The sequence below is a fragment of the Medicago truncatula genome, chromosome 4 (assembly GCF_003473485.1).
Source record: "Medicago truncatula cultivar Jemalong A17 chromosome 4, MtrunA17r5.0-ANR, whole genome shotgun sequence".
Taxonomy (NCBI): Eukaryota; Viridiplantae; Streptophyta; class Magnoliopsida; order Fabales; family Fabaceae; genus Medicago; species Medicago truncatula.
This window is the reverse complement of record NC_053045.1, coordinates 56,797,616-56,816,125: the sequence shown is the minus strand read 5'-3', so window position 1 is coordinate 56,816,125 and position 18,510 is coordinate 56,797,616. Positions and strand designations below refer to the sequence as shown.

The 18,510-nt window shown below is 33.0% G+C and overlaps 3 protein-coding genes across 4 annotated transcripts; 1 reads left to right on the top strand and 2 right to left on the bottom strand.

Annotated features, from left to right (window-relative positions):
* The first annotated feature begins 1,317 nt into the window (after positions 1–1,317).
* LOC112421064 (uncharacterized) lies at positions 1,318–1,790 on the top strand. Its single transcript, XM_024781135.2, has one exon. It carries the CDS (start codon positions 1,528–1,530, stop codon positions 1,636–1,638), a length of 111 nt encoding a protein of 36 aa, XP_024636903.1. The 5' UTR covers positions 1,318–1,527; the 3' UTR covers positions 1,639–1,790.
* A 3,314-nt stretch (positions 1,791–5,104) lies between these two features.
* LOC25494011 (DUF21 domain-containing protein At4g14240) lies at positions 5,105–10,432 on the bottom strand. The gene is made up of 13 exons (XM_013602722.3): positions 9,971–10,432; positions 9,799–9,875; positions 9,304–9,387; positions 9,097–9,210; positions 8,543–8,626; positions 8,354–8,425; positions 7,774–7,841; positions 7,371–7,458; positions 7,206–7,279; positions 6,748–7,117; positions 6,609–6,655; positions 6,423–6,504; positions 5,105–5,435 (listed from the first exon to the last, which is right to left on the bottom strand). The coding sequence occupies exons 1-13, from the start codon at positions 10,215–10,217 to the stop codon at positions 5,364–5,366; spliced, it is 1,479 nt and encodes a 492-aa protein (XP_013458176.1). The 5' UTR covers positions 10,218–10,432; the 3' UTR covers positions 5,105–5,363.
* Positions 10,433–13,746: 3,314 nt separating this feature from the next.
* Positions 13,747–17,529, bottom strand: LOC25494010 (glycine-rich RNA-binding protein 4, mitochondrial). 2 transcript variants are annotated; one of them, XR_003011053.2, is made up of 5 exons: positions 17,232–17,529; positions 16,276–16,344; positions 16,028–16,134; positions 15,743–15,945; positions 13,747–14,282 (listed from the first exon to the last, which is right to left on the bottom strand). XR_003011053.2 is itself a non-coding variant. In XM_039832561.1 (5 exons), the coding sequence occupies exons 1-4, from the start codon at positions 17,458–17,460 to the stop codon at positions 15,862–15,864; spliced, it is 489 nt and encodes a 162-aa protein (XP_039688495.1). In that variant the 5' UTR covers positions 17,461–17,529; the 3' UTR covers positions 13,749–15,268; positions 15,825–15,861. The 2 variants fall into 2 exon arrangements, 1 of the variants encoding a protein (XP_039688495.1); XM_039832561.1 differs by having other exon boundaries at positions 13,749–15,268; positions 15,825–15,945.
* Positions 17,530–18,510: the final 981 nt, after the last annotated feature.

Here is an 18,510-nt window from a genome sequence, read left to right as displayed (position 1 = left end):
GACGGTCCAAATCTAACTGACAATGTTCAATCTTAATACATATTTGGAATAACGGCAAGATTGAATAATCACGGTGAGCCGTGGTGATTTGATGAAGCTATGAAATGTAGCTTTTGTCAAAATATCTGTGATTTTGACAATCTAACCACTCATCCAAAGATGCACTTGTCCATAAGTGACTTAGTGAAGTGAGTCACACTGCACACATTCCAATTTTTTTTTTTTTTTTTGTGATATATCTATCTCTAGTCTTTACCACTCCCCTGGCTTTCCTGACACACACTTAAATAAACACATTTCCAGGATGTTTCCCTAAAGAGAATGTTGCCACATTGCTCCTGTATGGTCTCAGTTAGTCACATCTTGAACTAAAGACCCAACAAATGTTAGCACAGTAGTACTCCCCACCAGCCTGTGACTTTCTTTCTCTCATTTCACACTAAAAACATAACAAAACACCAACAATTGAAATGCCATGTCCCATTTGTGTCATTCTCATTGGTGTGTAGCTAACCCTCTATAAGTGATTGAAATTTCATCTTGCCAATTTATCTAGGACCCATTTATATAGCTACAAGCTGTATATCAGTTCACTAGACTAATTCTACAGGTCCACAAAGATTAGCTATGTATGAGAAGAATCTTATCTTCAATATACTTTCTACTTAATGATAAGATGTAATGTGTTTCAAACTGGTCAGGGTCCATATGAATTGGACCTTCGTGTCATATGCCCGTCTCCATGAAATAGATGAGAGATTAAATTACACCGAAAAAGGTTATACAAGTTTTTGTTAACGCCTTTTACGGATTTTCCCACCATATCAATGCAACAATCCCATTGTATAAGATGATCACATCCTAAGCAAGATACACATTCGTTTTTACCTACGACTTGAGTTTCAGAGTGCTTACAGGTAGGTACACCACCTTGTTAGAGACCTCACGCCACTTTTAATAATAATGTATGTCACATGCTTGAGCTTGACATATTTTGAAATAGAACAAATTAATCTCTTCAAAGTGGCCCAGGTGATTTTGAGGTTCTAGTTTATTTTATTGGTTTCATTTCATCCCTAAAGGCTTCAAGCGAAAATCAAGGGCTCAAATGTGTCTTTGATTTGAAGTAGTTGATTATCAGTAAAGTTAAATAGGACCCTCTCTTTGATGATAGGATAAGATGTTAGATTTAGCTACTGTTTAAGATAAGTGTGGTGTTTTTGTACTTGCTAATCGTTTTCAAGGAAGGGACAATCACTAATGGTCGACAAAATTTAATTTAACTAGAAAATGTTCAAAGCTTTTGAGTTTGATTTTTGTAAAGAGAAGACATGTGCTATTGATGTGAAATTCAAGTACAAGTGGAGCCTTAAGTCAAGCAATGCAAGAATACACGTGGATCCACTTACAATATTAATCTCTTGCCATGTAGGATTTTATCTTCAATCTTCAATTCAATATAAATTGTGGCCAAAGTGAAGCTACTAAATATCCAAGTGCAACAATTAGCTTAGCTAGAGACTTAAAATGGGAGGGAGAATGTCTAAGTTGAGGAGAATTGTAAGGCAACAAAAGGGGAAACTTTATATTATGAGAGTGTGTATCTCTATGCTTCTTAATTGGCATAAGTACTCTTAGCCATGAGAAGCACTTATTTTGAAGGATTTTCAACATTTGAGGTCCATCAGCATTCAATGAGCTTGTATAGTTATAGTTATTAGTTAACATCTAGGAAGTGTAATACTAATATGTGGTTGCAAAATGAGTAAAGATCAATTTTCTTCTTTATACTTATACGTACTCTCTCATACTTTGTCTTTCACAAATAAATGAAAATAATAAGTAACACTTCTAGCGTTTATATTCCATTAGTCTATAGTGTTCTGTCACATTCATCTTGTTAGTACCTAACATTTTATCAATGTATAATGATCTATATGAACTTATTAGATGGATGTGACAAAATATTCAGATTATTAATAAAATGTTAGAGACTATTTATTATTATTATCAAATTTTTTTTTTTTGAAGAGGCATTTATTATCATTTGTTTGATTTAAATAATAAGTTGAAGGACGAAATTGGTGGTTGAAAAATATATGTGCTAGTAATGTAAAATCACTCTCCCCACCACCTTAGGGCAATTCTGTAAGTTGAATTTCAATTTTAACTATACAATATATCTATTATTTAAAAGCTTATAATCACAATGTACAGTTCAATGAAAGTCATTTCATTGTTTGATTCAATAATATGAAATACTTTTAGTATTAATTAAAAGAACCTACCATTGATTCTCCACCACATTATTGTAAAAATAATTAATAAAATATCCTAGCTGGAATACATAGGTGTTTGTTGATATGATACTTGATATATCAACATGGAAATAACAAAATGGAAGCCTGAAAATGAGGCAGAAATTCGTATATAGTATAGTATTGAGTATTAGATTGTAGAGAGTAGAGACAGACAGGGTTGGGCAATCCTACAAGGATGAGCTGTTGAAGCAAAGTCTATTTGGGAGAGAGACAATGTGACGAAGACTGCTTTGTCGTTTTCATATCTATTAGGTTAGGGGCCACCCTTGTCGGTTCCTACGTGTTCTGACACATTTTTCACTAATCATAATTCATCACTACCTTCTTCTTCTATATATAATCATAAGTTCTTGTGTTTTATACTATAAGAGTTATAGCTATAATATCATATCTATATATAGCAAGAGTAGACAATCATTATCAATGAGAATAGAAAAGCCTCGATTGATGCGACGGTGTTCAAGGCAATTCAGGGAGCAGAAAACTAGACTGTATATAATGTGGAGGTGCACTGTTTTGCTTCTAATGTGGGATGATAAACTTGAATATTAATTAAGGCTATAGTGTTGCTCAATTTTTGTTATCATGTCATGTTATGTTAATAGTCACAAACTTGAATATTAGGTTTCATTTCATATTTTCTTCTCTTTTTGTGTAAAGGTTGAGTGCGAAAAATGTAAGTATATTGGAGAACTTAAGCATGATCTTTGTCAACATACATGGTAACAAATCTCAGCATTTTCTCTTTTCTTTGTGGCATGTAATCTTCTTCAGCCATTTTTTCATCAACAGTGTTCACTAAAAGCTGTTGAATTAAGAGAGAGATAATGAATTTTCTCTTTCTTAATGCAATGCTTCTACAACGACACAGGCACTGCTGATGATCCATACAAGCCTTTCCATTGCAACCGAGGAATCTTACTGGTTGCCAGACACAATCTATTGAATTATTGAAATTGGTCTAGATTATATAATTCTCAACATCAATTATCAGGTAGTGGTGGACCTTGTTAACCATTCAAGAGTATCATAATTTTCTTTAATGAAAAATGAAATTAATATTCAAATTGGTCTTTTAAATTATAGGAATGTATTAATCTTTTTTGGTGTTAACCTCCGGTTTCTCGAGAAAGGGGCATTAGTAATCCAAAGTTCAGCCGAAAGGTAAGTAAAGTCTGACGATAAATTGTTTTCACCTGAAGTCGAAATTGGATTCTTCCAAATGATTCATATTAATGGAAGCTCTTTAACCACTTAAATTCAATCATTTAGTTGCAATGTATAAATCTAATCCCTCACATTTTTTTTGAAAGAATTTAATCCCTCACATTATTGATATTCTAAAAGGATCCTGAAATTGCAACATTTTAATCAAACTTGTCCATGTGTTGTTATATGGAGGATAAATTTGAAAGTAAGTTAATAATATTGGTGATGCATTTGATTAACATATTGTTATATCGAGGATGAATTTGAAGGTAAGTTGATAATGTTTTTTTTTTTTTTTTTTTTACAATTGTAAGTTAATAATGTTGTGCATTTGATTAACATATTGTTATATCAAGGATGAATTTGAAAGTAAGTTGATAATGTTGGTGGTGCATTTGATTAACATATCTAAACAGAAGGACGAATTTTACAATATTAATAGTGGTGGATTACGTCGATACAATTTCAAGCACCAACTTTAATATTTACACTGAAAATTGCATTAATGTCCTTCCGTTAAAAGACGACAACGAATACATAAATAGATGATGGAAATATGAATACGCACATACGACCTTCAAAATATGTTTATTTATAGACAAAAATAATATTTATAGGGAGAATTTTCGAAAATTGAAACACCTCTCTCTCATTCTTTATGTTCTTACTTTATCTCTTTTCCCCTCTTTCTCTATTGTTTTTATCCCCAAAAGAAAAGAGAACAAAAAGTTGTTCCAAAATGATTATAAAAAGATAATTTCTCTTATTTAAATTATCATCTGCTGCATACACATTGAACTCTACATAACTGCTTCTCCTGGATTCCACTTATGTGCCATTATGGCGCGCTATGTCATTTGATATAGCCAGTCATAATGTGCCACGTGGCACATCCATTTTCAATTAAAAAAACAAATAAAATAAAAGAATAGTAATAACAAAACTCGTTCCTCGTTGTCTTATCTCAACTTTCCAGCATCCGCCTCCTCCCTCCATCTGCATCATCCTTCCTCCGTCGGCATCGTCGACGCACAGTCCGCCGTCGATTTCGAAGAATTGATGAATTGATCTCTGTTTTAGCATAGGGATACAGTATTGTGTTGTTGTTTTCTTTCCAAATTTGATGAATTGATTCGGAATTGATTAGAGATTGATTGAGTATTGTTATCTCTTGAGGAGAATTGTGACAAAGGAAATGGATAAAGAAAGAAAAAAAGACTAATGATGGCAGGTTCATGGCAGTTCGATGGCGGCGGAGGCAGTGGCTATCGGCGGTGGAGGAAAAGCAGATGATGGTGGTGGGTTTTATTTTGAGCCGGAAGCAAGAAGAAGAAGGTTGTGTGCTTGGTTTCTATGTCACGAGTGTTGTTTTGTTGTTATTATTCTTTTATTTTATTTGTTTTTTTAATTGAAAATGGAAGTGCCATGTGGCACATTATGACTGGCTATATCACATGACATAGCGTGCCATAATGGCACAGAAGTGGATTCCGCTTCTCCTTAGGTTGAATTTCCTTGATCTACTTTGAAAGTAATTTCTTTGGCAGTTAAAGTGTTAATGAAAACGTTAAGAATTGAAGTAGGAAACGTTTCTTTTATGCACCGATTAAAATAATTGTTCGAACATAATATTTGCAGCAGGAAGCAGCATCAAGTCAGAAAGTTTCTACTAGAACAAAAATGAATTTAAGCACTTTCAAAAAAGAAAGTTTTAAATTAATACACAAGATTAAATTACTTAAATACACTCCATGCCTTCTTTTCCAGCATCATATAGTTGATACAAAAAGCAACCTCTATATATTTTAAAGGTATTTAACACAGAGTTCCTTGTTATCTAGTGGAATTCAATCCATTTTCTTCTCCAGATAACTTAGGAGTTTGCCCTGGCTTATTTTGGCCTCCCTGGATTGATGAAAACAGAAGAAATACAAAAACAATTAGCATCCATGCTGGAGAATTCAGTAAAACAGCCTTTTCAAGCAACAAAAGCTAAATTATATTATCACAGCCAAGAAAGTTTCTGCATTTAGAAACTTCAGTTGAGTCCATAAAAGAAAGATAAACTAACTTTAAATTAATAAATTATTTCTAAAGGTTTGGGAGGTGGAATCTGCAAATAAATGCTAATCATAGTCACACACACAGGTGATACAAAATGGGATACACCCATCTAGAGGAGCCATTAGATCTCTGAAGTCTGAAGTACGAAATTGATTAGTTGTTCTAGCCATCCAAAGATTTAATAGGATCAAGCTCCTCTAAAACGATCAAAATACTTTAGAGGGTAAAGTGAGTAATATTAAAACAGAAAATAATACTTTAGAGGGTAAACTGAAAATAATTCACTTGTCCCTGTCACTCAGATAAATTAATTGTGAATGAATGCATCTTTTTTGGGTTAAAGTGGGAAAAATATCCAGAGTCAGTACAAAAGATATCGAGGCATGGATCACTAATAATTATCCTTCGCTAAACCATATAATTAAAAAAGTTAATGCTTGAATAAATTTATTGTTGAGTGAAATATGACTAGGACAAGCAATACCTTTCTAGAATATAATGCTGGAATTATCATAGTAGGGTTTGAATATATAGTTTTAAATTTTCAAAATTGTTCATACTTGAAGCTTTTAATGGAAGAAGAGATACTTATATCAAGATATTAATCTCTTCAATTCATGTCCTTCATACAATGCCATGCAGATCATCTTAGAATTACATGAGAAATACACCATACAACAGAGAAACATGAAAAATACAAGACCCGAACCTTAAAAAGGAATCATTTTCTCAGCTCGATAGGAAAGAAAAAGATTGATTTCACTTGGAAACTATAGCAGAGAAACAAATATTAAAATCATAAAAGATGCGTAACGTTAAACCACTTACCGCTCCCTTTTGGCCAGTCATCCTTCGGACTGATGGAGCTCGTGCCATTGAGGAAGCAGCGGCAGCTGCTGCAACACGTATTCTGCAGAATACAATTGATATAAAGTCAAAATTCAGATTTAAAGCAGTTTTGTTCATACCAGCAGCTTAATTTTTTATTATGATATACTCTCTAGTCTCTATTACCTTTTATGAACGTCAACATATTCATCTGTCTCATCTACAATTTCTTCCTGCACTCAAGAAGCAATTCAAATCAATTTAACGTGCGGAAAAAAATTAAAAAATTGTGGGATGCACATATTTCGGAAGACAAAAAATTTACTTGTAGAAGTTCTTCAAATACATCTTCCAAAGTGATAATACCAATCACTTCGCCATCTTCAAAATTTTCGGAAGGAGTGTTTAACATGCCATCACTACGCTGCAAACCAGTTTGCTTATTAATGATGGGAAGCTTCGAAGGCTCGTCAATGTCAACAACAACATTTTCTGATTTTACATCCTGCTTTTGTAGCAATGGAGTAGTCAACTGTGATTCCCCACCAGCACTTTTCTTTGCATCAAATTTCTCTTCATCAATTATTTGTGGAGTTTCTTTGCCTTTTCCCTTAGCCTTAACAACAGCAGCCATATGACTGCTTCCCTTTTGGAACTCATTCAGTATATCATAGAGAGGCATATCGGATGGAACCCTGTAAATATATACCATAACAAAAAATTGGGATTTTTTGCAGTTTGATTGAAAGACTGTGACAAGAGAATAAATTTATAAAAACACACCGTGGAATTCTCCGGATAGATACAGCGCTAACAGGGGTCTCAGTTTCAGGTCGTACAGTAAGGAGATTTTTGACCTAATTATAAAATGAAAAAACAAACATGTGAGGAAGAAAGAACCTAAAAGTAATGAGATAATACAAAGTTAAAATATGGAAAAATACATACAAGTAGAAGCCCAATAACATTCTTGTGATTTCCAGAATAGACAGGAACTCGGCTGTGCCCACGAGCAAGAATTTTTCCCATTGCCTCCCTAATTTGAGATTGGCAGGATAATAGAAGTTTAAAGGAAAATAAAATAGAGTGGAAAAAGCATGATTCTACACTATGCATATGTTTTGCATATACCTTGAAAGCTAATATAGATCCTACTAGTTTGTGGGAAGCAACAATAAACATTCCACATGGTCCAGTAAATGGTATAGTTGAAAAAATCTTCAGCGACAATAATTCATAAAGATGAAGCAAATGTAAACTTTGTCCAAGAGAAAAGTCATTTTCAAAACAAAGTCAGTCACTTATGGGCAACATACTGAAGAATAACGACAAAGAAACTAAGAAAGCTTACCAGTCCAATTTTGAATTAACATCTAAAGAAAATGTTGATTCAATAGGAGTCATAGCCTCCTCAGCAGTCTGCTCAAAAACACAAATGAATAAGCAAAAGGAAATTTAAATAACAAGATGGAAAAGTAATGTATCATATATATTTTTTATACAAGTGATCAGCTTCCAGCATGATATAGTTAACAACGAAGCAAAACATTGAGAGAACTCAAGTATTCATGAGAATGTATTACTAATGGAACACAAGAACACACTATAAGTAGATAGTGAGTGCTGGAATAACTTGGTGTGGCACATTGTTAAATATTTAATAAACCCCAGTTCTCTATTCTATTTCCTACACCATTGATGCTTTCCGGTGTCCCCGAATAGCACAAACTAGTTAAATGTTTCCAGGTAAATAAAGCAACCTTCGCACGTTTTTAATTTCCACCATCATCAATGTATATTACAACTCAACCCAGGTAAGATACATATTCTTCTGCATTGAGTATCATTATTGAAAAATAATTGTATTGACATGAAATGGAACACTAACAAATAGGTTGCATTGAATGTGGAAGGTGACCTGCAGCACTTACCTTTTCGGTCAAATCAAGTGCTCCACTGATAATTGTCGTCTCATCATGTGTAAGCTCGCCCCCTTTCCCAGCCTAAAAAACAAGAAAGTTCAACATTTATAAATCAAATACCTAAACAAATTGTTGAGTAGCTTCACCAAAGTTAACAAGAGTTATTCTATTTACTGAGAAACAGTTACTGATTTATACCTCCTTTCCATGAATGGAGACAAGTGCTTTTAACTGAGCACGCCTGAATAAAGCCTCATCATGCCCCAATAGATAATCCAAAACCTGGAACAAATATTCGTTAGGAAAAGAAATACTTGGGAGCAACGTGATTAAAACAAGGGAAATGTTAACGAGTGCCCTGGGGGCACTCGTTAACAAGACCCTTAAAACAAAAACAAATTATGCTCCCGGGGCAAAGAGCTTTTGTCTCCATTTCTTACGAGACTGACCATGGTTTCAGCCAGTAAGGTAATAATTATACTTTTATATCGCTGTTGCACAAGGACATTCTTTTAAGCAAGACAGGAGACATATAATTGTCTCCACAAAACAACTTTTAAAAGGCCTTCATGTGTATATGTATCATCATATCATAATCAGCATAACATCTTTTCATATTGATATGTCATGAAAATAATACATCATAAGATGATACCCTATTAATTTTCATTTATTTTTTTCTCTTTTCAATTGCATTATATTGGTTACCAAAGAATACCATGGAACAACTTTGGAAGAATAGTAGAATATACCTTTCCAACTGGGTAGGAAACTGGATAACATATAACCATTAAGATCCGCACAAGCCATGCAAAGTTAGCACCTACGGCAAGACCATATCTACTACAAATTGCTTGCGGAATAACCTGAAATCAGATAAACAAGTTATTATTAGTTAAATAAAAAGACTTAACAAATTAATTCGGGTAAAAATAAAGATAGGTAAAAAAATGACATACCTCACCGAAAAAGAGTACGAAAGTAACAGAGAGAATGATAGCAAGAAATTGATTGAAGAGTTTATCTAGGTATATAGGAAGAGCCTGCAGATTGGAAGTTTGAAAGCCAACGGCTGTCAAAAAGTTAGGCAGGGTTTAGGAATCAGTGCAAATAAAATCAATACTAAGCATAAGAAAAGATATGTATGAATAAAACTTAATTAAACGTTTGTAGAATATATGTATAAGCTATTTATATAACAAAACATGTAAAATAAAAGTCAAATTATTTTCATTTCCGTTTGGATTGGCTTATTTTTAAGCTCATGAAAAATAGCTTATGCAAATAAATAAGCTTTTATGTTAATTCATAAGTTCTGAGTGAGGAAAATAGTATCTCCATAAGCTATTTGCATAAGCTCAAAAACAAGTCAATCGAAACGGTATAAACTAATTTATTTGCATAAGGTGTTTTACATAAACTAAATATACTTATGATGATTGAAATTGAATTACCTCCATAGCAACGGCATTACAGAGAAGCAGAGTAACAAGAAGTTGATGTTGTTTTTTAACGACGGGAAGTATGATCGCTGCATAATAATAATAATAATAATAATAAGATAAATGATAACAAAATGAATCAATATTAATAAAGTAATTAAATGAAATGGGAATAGGTAGGTACCGGCTTGTTTTTTCTCAGAAGGAGAACCACTACGTTCAAGAATTTCAAGGTCGACGAGACTGAGAGACATGAGACCAAGAGTGAGACCGGACATGATACCAGCAAAGCATACGAGAAAACAACAGATGCCGACATAAGCGATCCATGTTACGGATCCAAAAGGTATGCCTTCATTGGCGAGAGATAAGTGATCACGAGTCAATATCCGACTCACTGTCAACGCATTCAGCAAATTCACCATCGTCATGATAATGGTGTTTTCTTCTTCTTTCTTTCTGTTTCAGTTTCGGTTGTATGTATCTGGTGGGTGGTGGTGGTGAGTTCAGGTCACGTGCTATGGTAATGGATGGGTTCCACGGTGATGATCAATCCACGTCATGTATTGATTATCATAACCGAACCGCAACTACCAAACAAACAATCGCATCCCGCGTTACTTCTTTCCGTGCTTACGTACACCTCTCTCTCCCTATACTTTCTCATTGGTTGATATTCATATAGAGGTAAACAGTCACAAATTTTACAGCTTAATTGGGTAGATCCGTAGAAGTAAGGACAATAAGATGTAGGCGGTTAGAGTTGGAACTGGATAAATTGTGAGAGTCAAATCCACAAGCAAGTTACTTGATCAAAACGTAAAATGTGTAAAATCATCTATACATACATTTGAGAATCTTTAAAATGAATAACACACATGACATATCAAAATCAAATTTAAAAGAAAAGTTACATGTGGCAATGTAAGGTTGAATTATAAAAGTCATGATCCAATTACACCATTTAAAACAAACTTTTTTTTAATGACATCATTAATGACATACTAAATAATAAAGTATAACCAACAATCAAATAAAAATCTTCAAAAACAAAATTTTGAAAAATAATCTAAATAAATAATTATAAGATATTTATTTATAAGATATTTTTTGCGTTGATAGAAAAATTACAATCTCAAATGACTACATTGTTTCTTGCATAGGAATTTTTTTGTCAAAATAAAAAACTAAAAAATACGAGATAAATATCATCACCGATAAATATAAAAAAAATGTGGGAAATCATTTTTCAATAATAATAAATATCTTTGAAATAAACAAGAGACTATTATTTTTCAATAAAACTATATGTTTGTCATTGATAAATAAAAAAAAATATGGGATAAGTTTTTATCAAGAAAAAGAAATACAAGAACTGGGTTGGGGGCCAATGACCTGACCCAGTAAACCACAAAAGCAAAACTCAACAATTCAGTACAAAAATTGTAATAAAAGAGAACAGTCCTTAACAACCATTACCACGTACAATTCAGCGAACCCACGTAGGGGCGCGACAATCCAACGATCGTCTGCCAACAGAGAAACGACCCAAGTTCCAACATCTATCTTCAAAGTATCAGAAGACCATAAACGTCCTTTCGAATCAAAACAACCAACGATGCAAGAAGCAACCACGGTGGATACAATATTTTAGGTATGATGAACGACTACTACCGTCAACACGGAGCATCTACGCACCTAGCTCTTTTGAGCAACATCAGGATAAAACCAGTCATGTTGAATCGAGCTATGCATCCAACAGAACAAAGCCAGAACTAAAGAACCCATACTTTCAATCCAGAAAACAAGAATCAAGATTTTCAGACAAAATGACAGAGTGGAAACAAAGTCACCACCCATCTTTATCTTCACGAAACAAAACGAAAAAAAAAACCAATAAAAAAAAAAGAAAAAAAATCAGCAAAAATCAGACTGAGACTAACTCATAATCGAGTCAACATCATAGCTCTACACACATTGTTGAACGAAACCAGCAACCACAATAGAATCAACACACAAAAAGACTCTGAAAGGACAGCCGCTGCGGCGCTTCATCGACGACGATCTAAAACCCATAAATATTTTTTTCATTTATACATAAAAACACGGGACATATATTTACCACTGATAAACATAAAAACATGTGACACATATTTGTCATCATTGCGGCAAAAAATACTAACATGTTATTTTTAACAAAAAAATACTGACATATTTAAAAATTCACGGTGCGTGGATGTTTTTCATCAAAAAATAAATAAAATAATACAATTTGAGATTGAAAAATAATAGCCTATCACCCATGCATTAATTGCACGGGTTAACACACTAGTATCTATAAATATCTCTTTGGATCTCTACAATGTTGACGAGTGTTGCTTTTTGGTGTATAAAAACCATTTTTATGATTAGTATAAAATGGATTACTAATAATACCAATGAGTTGTACCAAAAGAAAACTTTGTGGTAAAAGAAGTTCTTAGTTGTAACAAAAAAAAATGAAGTTATTTGGGATAAAAAATTTGTCATCTACTAAGAGGTCGAGATTAAAGAATATACTGTCGGTATATACGCCTACGCGAGAAGCATCAGAATCTGTCAAAAAGAAGTACGGGTGGTGTACTAGCATAAAAAACATGTGAATCTTAGTTGTCACTGATTCAAGTTAGTTTGATGATAAATGTCAATGAAGTAACAAGACATTGATTTTCACATGTACTAATGGTTCATGTCTTTGGTCTGTCAATTTTGTCACGTTAGCAATGTTATATTTTTTTTGAACAAGACGTTAGCAATGTTATATTGACTATACTCAATGCTAACTCGGTCTTACATTAACTTCAAACGTTAGAAATTGGATGATCTTCTTTTTCTATTAAAAAAAAAGGATGATCTAATAATAAAGGATTGCTTTTATCGATCGGAATATAAAAAAAAAAAAAAAAAAAGAAATTAAGACATTCGTTATATGAAAATCCCAAAAACTTCAACAAACAAGATAATATTCGATCGAAAAGGTGGAGAAGTCAACACCTTCAAAATGTTCATATTATACACATCAAACTTGGCCAACCATTTGGCCTTCTCCAAAAATGTGGTTGAAGGTCACCTACTAAGGGAGCCTCACAAGATAAAGTCATACGAGAAATAATATTTAAACAATAATTTTATGATAATTTTTATACAACTCTCACTCTCATACATTATGTCTTTATTATTTTTTTACCAATAAAAAAAGATTAAAAAAAAAATTATCATCAAATTGATTGCAGAAATATTATTATGTATTGCATGGGATGAAAATCATGTTGACATCTCCTTAAAACCAAAGATCTCAAGATCCATAATATTAAATTTAGTTTCTCAAATATCACTCTGTCTCGTACTCGATTAAAGTATCTATTGAACATAAAAAAATGGTCCGTCAAATCTATGAAAATCACCTTATTAAATCTTGCCTTACCAACTTGCGCCAAATTCAAGATTCTCCAGGAACCTTAGACAAATATCATCAAATCTTTACGTAAGGTTTGGTAGAGACTAATTCGTCGAACACAGTTCAAACAAATAATATTATAATTTGCCCAAAACATATTTATAATACCAATCAAGTTTAAGACGGCTATAGTTGATAAACATTTTTTTATACAAACACCTGAGTTATTTACCGTCTAGATAGACATATTTTTTTTTTTTTAATATTGACTCTGATAGTCATGTTATAAGCAAATAAAAATTAAATTAATTATAACAAGCATGTTATTTATTATGTCTTATTTGATGGTTTGATAAGCAAGACGTGCTAAAGTATCTTAATCTGTGTGATATAATACATTAGGAAAAGTATATAATTTTCTGTCAAAAAAAAAACAAGTATATAATTTTTGAACTCCAAATTTTCATGTAAATTTGTTGATGAGAAAAGAGGGCTAAAAGCTTAAACTAGAAACCACATAGAAATTGAAGAAGATTAAAAATCTGCATGGAATATATGCAACGTTGAACCACATGTTCCTGAAATCAGATTGTTGATAAGAGAAAGCAACATGTTCCTTGCTTTCCAAATAATATGAAGAGCTATACCAAAAATTAAATGCCACATAACCTTGTTTTCACTACACTAGGTAGAAGATAAGTTGAACAGCATCCAGTTATGCAAACCTCTACTATAAAAAGTGTTGCACTCCTCTTCATCAATAAGATTATTCCAAAACTCCTTTATTTCCTCGTAGTCCCGCAACAATTGCATGGTTGTTTTGAAATACTTATGACGACATTTAGGACACACATTAGTAGCGGACATACCTCTATTATGTCTAGTATCATTTGTGAGAATCTTGTCTTTTATAACTTTCCACAAGTGATACTTGTATATTTTCGGAACCTGCCAATTCTAAATCTCTTCATAGGTTGTTGTGGGGGTAATCAACTAACTTCGTGTTGAGAAATCCTAATGGCTTTGAAAGCTGTCTTGATAATGAAGGCACCATCAGAGCCTGTGTTTCCAATCATGTATAAGGACTTGTTTTAGAAATCATGTATAAGAACTAAATGTCTCTTTTCAATTATTATCAAAGACCATAGTGTCCATTAATTTGATCACATCACATGTAGGCAACATTGTGACATGCTGGACTAACAGCGTGAATGAAAACATTACATATCAGCAAAAAGAATCAAAATTTGTTATGGAGGTTTTGTTAGGGACTAAAGTGTCTCGGTTGTGAGGGACTAAAAGTTGTATTTTTTATTGTGAGGAACCAAACCGAGTCTCAGTTTTTTAAGGACTAGAATGAATCTTCACTCTAGTGGTAAGTCATAAGTTTCAAAGCTACTTGAAGTATCTTATCAAGAAATGTTACAAGCAACTCAGATAAACTCTGATATCAAATACATCTAAACATACTTATAAGTTATAAGCTAGTCAAATAAGATAAAACTTTCCGATTTATCTAAGCAATCATAGTCTTATTCATAGAGCTTTTTGTCTGCGCTCTTCCTATAAAATATTTAACAAAAGCTAGTAAGCTACACATTCTAGTTTGCTTCTAGATTGTTATATTTTTCAGCTGAAATATTAGAAATTTTTTAATGTATTTCTAACACAAATCCCCTATATTGGCACAAATCAGCACCCTTAGGTTTCAAGGGCTTAACAAACTAGACAGTTATAGTAACCACATTGAGACAGACAGAGTCAACAGTGGTTATAAAAGACAGAAGGAGGAAAGGTGAAGTTTCAAACGGATTTCAGAGTATACACTGCTCAATATAGATCACAAATCATCTAATACTGTTTGCATTGCATATTATCACTTGTCACCGTCAGTGATTGCCACTTTTAGATCAAAAGGTAGCATATTAGTATTATTATTGTTATTGTTAGTGCATACAAAACTATCATTTACCAAAACGAACCCCCTAGGCAGAATGCTAAAATTCATAATTAAGCTGCATTTTACATGTATTGCATGCTTACTAGCAGTGGCGTAGCCAGAAACTTTGAATAGTGGGGGCACTATATATGTAAATTTGTAGCAGAGTCATCATCTTAAATAATTTGGAAACCCTATTTTAATTTTGTAGCAGGATCGATACCGATTTAGAGTAGTCATTTGGGTCTCTAAATATGTGATGTGTTATCACTAAAATATTTGAATTTTATCAAAACTATGAGCACATCTTCAAATGTTTCTTTTGATATTAATTGTACATACCAAATTGATCAGTGAAAAATATATATAAGGATTAAATTAACTAACTAAAGACACATTTAAAAATTAAAAGGACTAATAAAAAAAATAGTTTTATTCTTAAACATAACACACAAAAAAAGTTGCGTAAAAGTTTGAAGAATTCATAGTTTTATCAATTTATAGATATAAATAAATTATATAGCAAATACCAGTTTGAACCAAAGTGTTCTAAAATCTACACAGCAAGTAGCATAACTTACGCTTTGGTCACTATCATAATTGGGATTCAAAATTTAGTGGGGGCACAAGCCTGCATAGAGGCAAACGTGGCTCCGCCACTGCTTACTAGAGTGGTTCATAGAGACAGAGTCCATGTCAATTAAAATTTGTAGGCTTTTCTCTTCAAACTTTTTGATGATCCAGGCTTTGCAATTGTAACATAAATAAACCTGCCATAAAACAACTGCACCACAAAAACCAGCTCCCATGTCATCAACATTTTATAGTATGGACATGATACCACTTACAAGTCACTGCATGCATACCTTTCCATTCATCTCTTTTGCAGCTGATTGTGCAGAATCTTCCTCGACAAACCAAATATATGCAAATCCTAGAGACTGCCCAGTTTTTTTATCTATCAAAAGCTTGACTGTCATGAAATAAAGAAATACAAATTGAAGATCCTTAGAGACTCAAGATTTCCAAAACTTGAAGTTCCATTAATTCAAAATAAATATGATCTAGAAAGTACCTCTCTGAAAACACCCAAAATATATTTATAATTAATTACCTTGAGTAACTTCACCGAACATTGAAAACACTTTAGTTAAATGCAATTCAGTGGTTGAAAGAGGAAGCCCTGCATTGGCCAACCATGAAGACTTCAGTACAACTACTCAATGCTAAGTGGAAATGGATAATTTATTATGACGAACATTGCAGGAAGGAAACGGATCAATAGATATGAGCTTAACACCTGCTTACATGTATGCAGTACAACTGTTTTTGTGTGTGCATGTGGGATGATACAAGAGTGGCAGAATGGGCCCAATGACTTTTCATATAATTAGATCGTAGGTAACAAGGGTGCAACTTCACTCACCGCCCGCCCACATTTTTAAATAAGCACGCATAATTTTCGGAAGTGTACTTCCGTGCACATCTGGACAGCACAAAAACTGTGTTTTCTTTCAAATGTAAAGTGTTTTGGGATGGGAAAAGTTCCTCATAACAAACAATGCATGTGGGCAGGGGTAAGGAGGCTAACAAATTTCAAGATCAATATTTGTTTAGTCTGAACTAGCGCAGTCCGAAGTTCCAAGAAATTAAACTGGTCGGAAATCTAATCCATTTATTTTATCTTGTTGTATTGTAAATACTAAATACCAAAGAGCTACCACCTTAATTTGTTATCATTGTCCCAAAATTAAGTTCTCGTAATTCTAAATTCAATTTGATATACACATTTTCAGTAAGACTATAAAGAGCCTACTAATCTCTGTCTCTAACGAGAAAGTGAAAGTAAAGCTATGTGCTTATACTTGTTAGGTTCAGATTAAAGATAAGATGAACCTTTTCCATATTTCACAGAAAAATGCACATAATTTTTTTTGTACAGTAATGACAGCAACATTATTTCCATGCAGACAGTGAAACAAGTAAAGCAATTAATAGAATTGGGTGGATTTCAAGAAAATTGAAAGAGACCCATTATTGATTAAAGGGCTAAGGACAAAAGAAAGTTACCTTTGATGAAGATTTTGGTTGAAGAAGGCATATTACATTCGACAGAAGATTCAGAGGAGGTGGAGCAAAACGATGGAGAAGGTGCATAGCGAGTGGAGGTAGTAGAAATTGAAAGTGAAAGAGTTGGAAATGAGATTTCCGATACGGATTGTTTCTTCAAATTCCCAGACAGATGAAGGAATCCAATTTGGGGTTTGCATATAGTACTACTACCAACAACAAGTGCCATTAGATTTTGAACACAACACTTTCACTATGTCAAATGATAAAAGAGAATGTGCAAGTGCAATAGGGTTGGGAATAGGTCAGGTCGGCCTACAGGGGCCTACGGCCTGACCTGTTTTGGTCTGATCTGACCTGGCCTGTTTAGTTGATAGGCCAAGACTTAGACTTTTTAGAAAGTCTGTTTGGTTAAATAGGTCAATCTTAGGCTTTCAGAAAAGCTTGTTAAGCCTAATAGGCCAGCCTATTAATACTTATTTATTAAAAAAATGTTTTTTTTATATTAAAATAATTGCATACATTAAAAATATAAACATTTCTTTCTCTATCTATTAATACCTTAATAGACTTTGTTGTTATAGGCTTCTAATTAGGCTTTAATCTAGTTAAAATTTACTTATAGTGAAATAGGCTTTTAAGTAGGTTTTAAGCTTGTTTAGCCTATTTAGTAGGTCAAATGAACTATTTGATGGCCTTAATGTCAAGTAGGCTTGTAATTAGGCTTTCAGGCCAGTCCAGGCTTTTAAATAGGTCAAGTCAGGCCTAGAAAAACGGCCTATGATAGGTCATAGGCCAGGCTCAGGCCTGTAAATTTTTTCGTAGGCTAGGCTCAGGCCTATCAAAGCCTAGCCTGGCCTGGCCTATTCCCACCCCTAAAGTGCAACATTGTTTTCTTTTATTTTTATTTTTATTTTTTATTTTTAAGTTTTGCTTTTAATCTACTTCTACTTCTATCTTCTATTTATCTACTTACAATATATAATAGCAAGTTACTACAAAAAATACTTATCTATTTATACCCAAATTTTCACCATTTTATTTTCTTCACAACTTAAAGGTTATAATGGACTTTTGTGCTAATAAAAACCACTTTTTACCTCAATGATGTCATCAAACCTGTTATACATTGGGTAACGCGCTACACCCTATTATATAATTTTTTATCCAACTATCATTTCATTTTCTCTACAACTTTTCACCATTTGAATTTCAAATTCACTCATTCAAAATTTCTCACTCTTCTCTTTCATTATATTCATCTTTCTATCTCATTTTA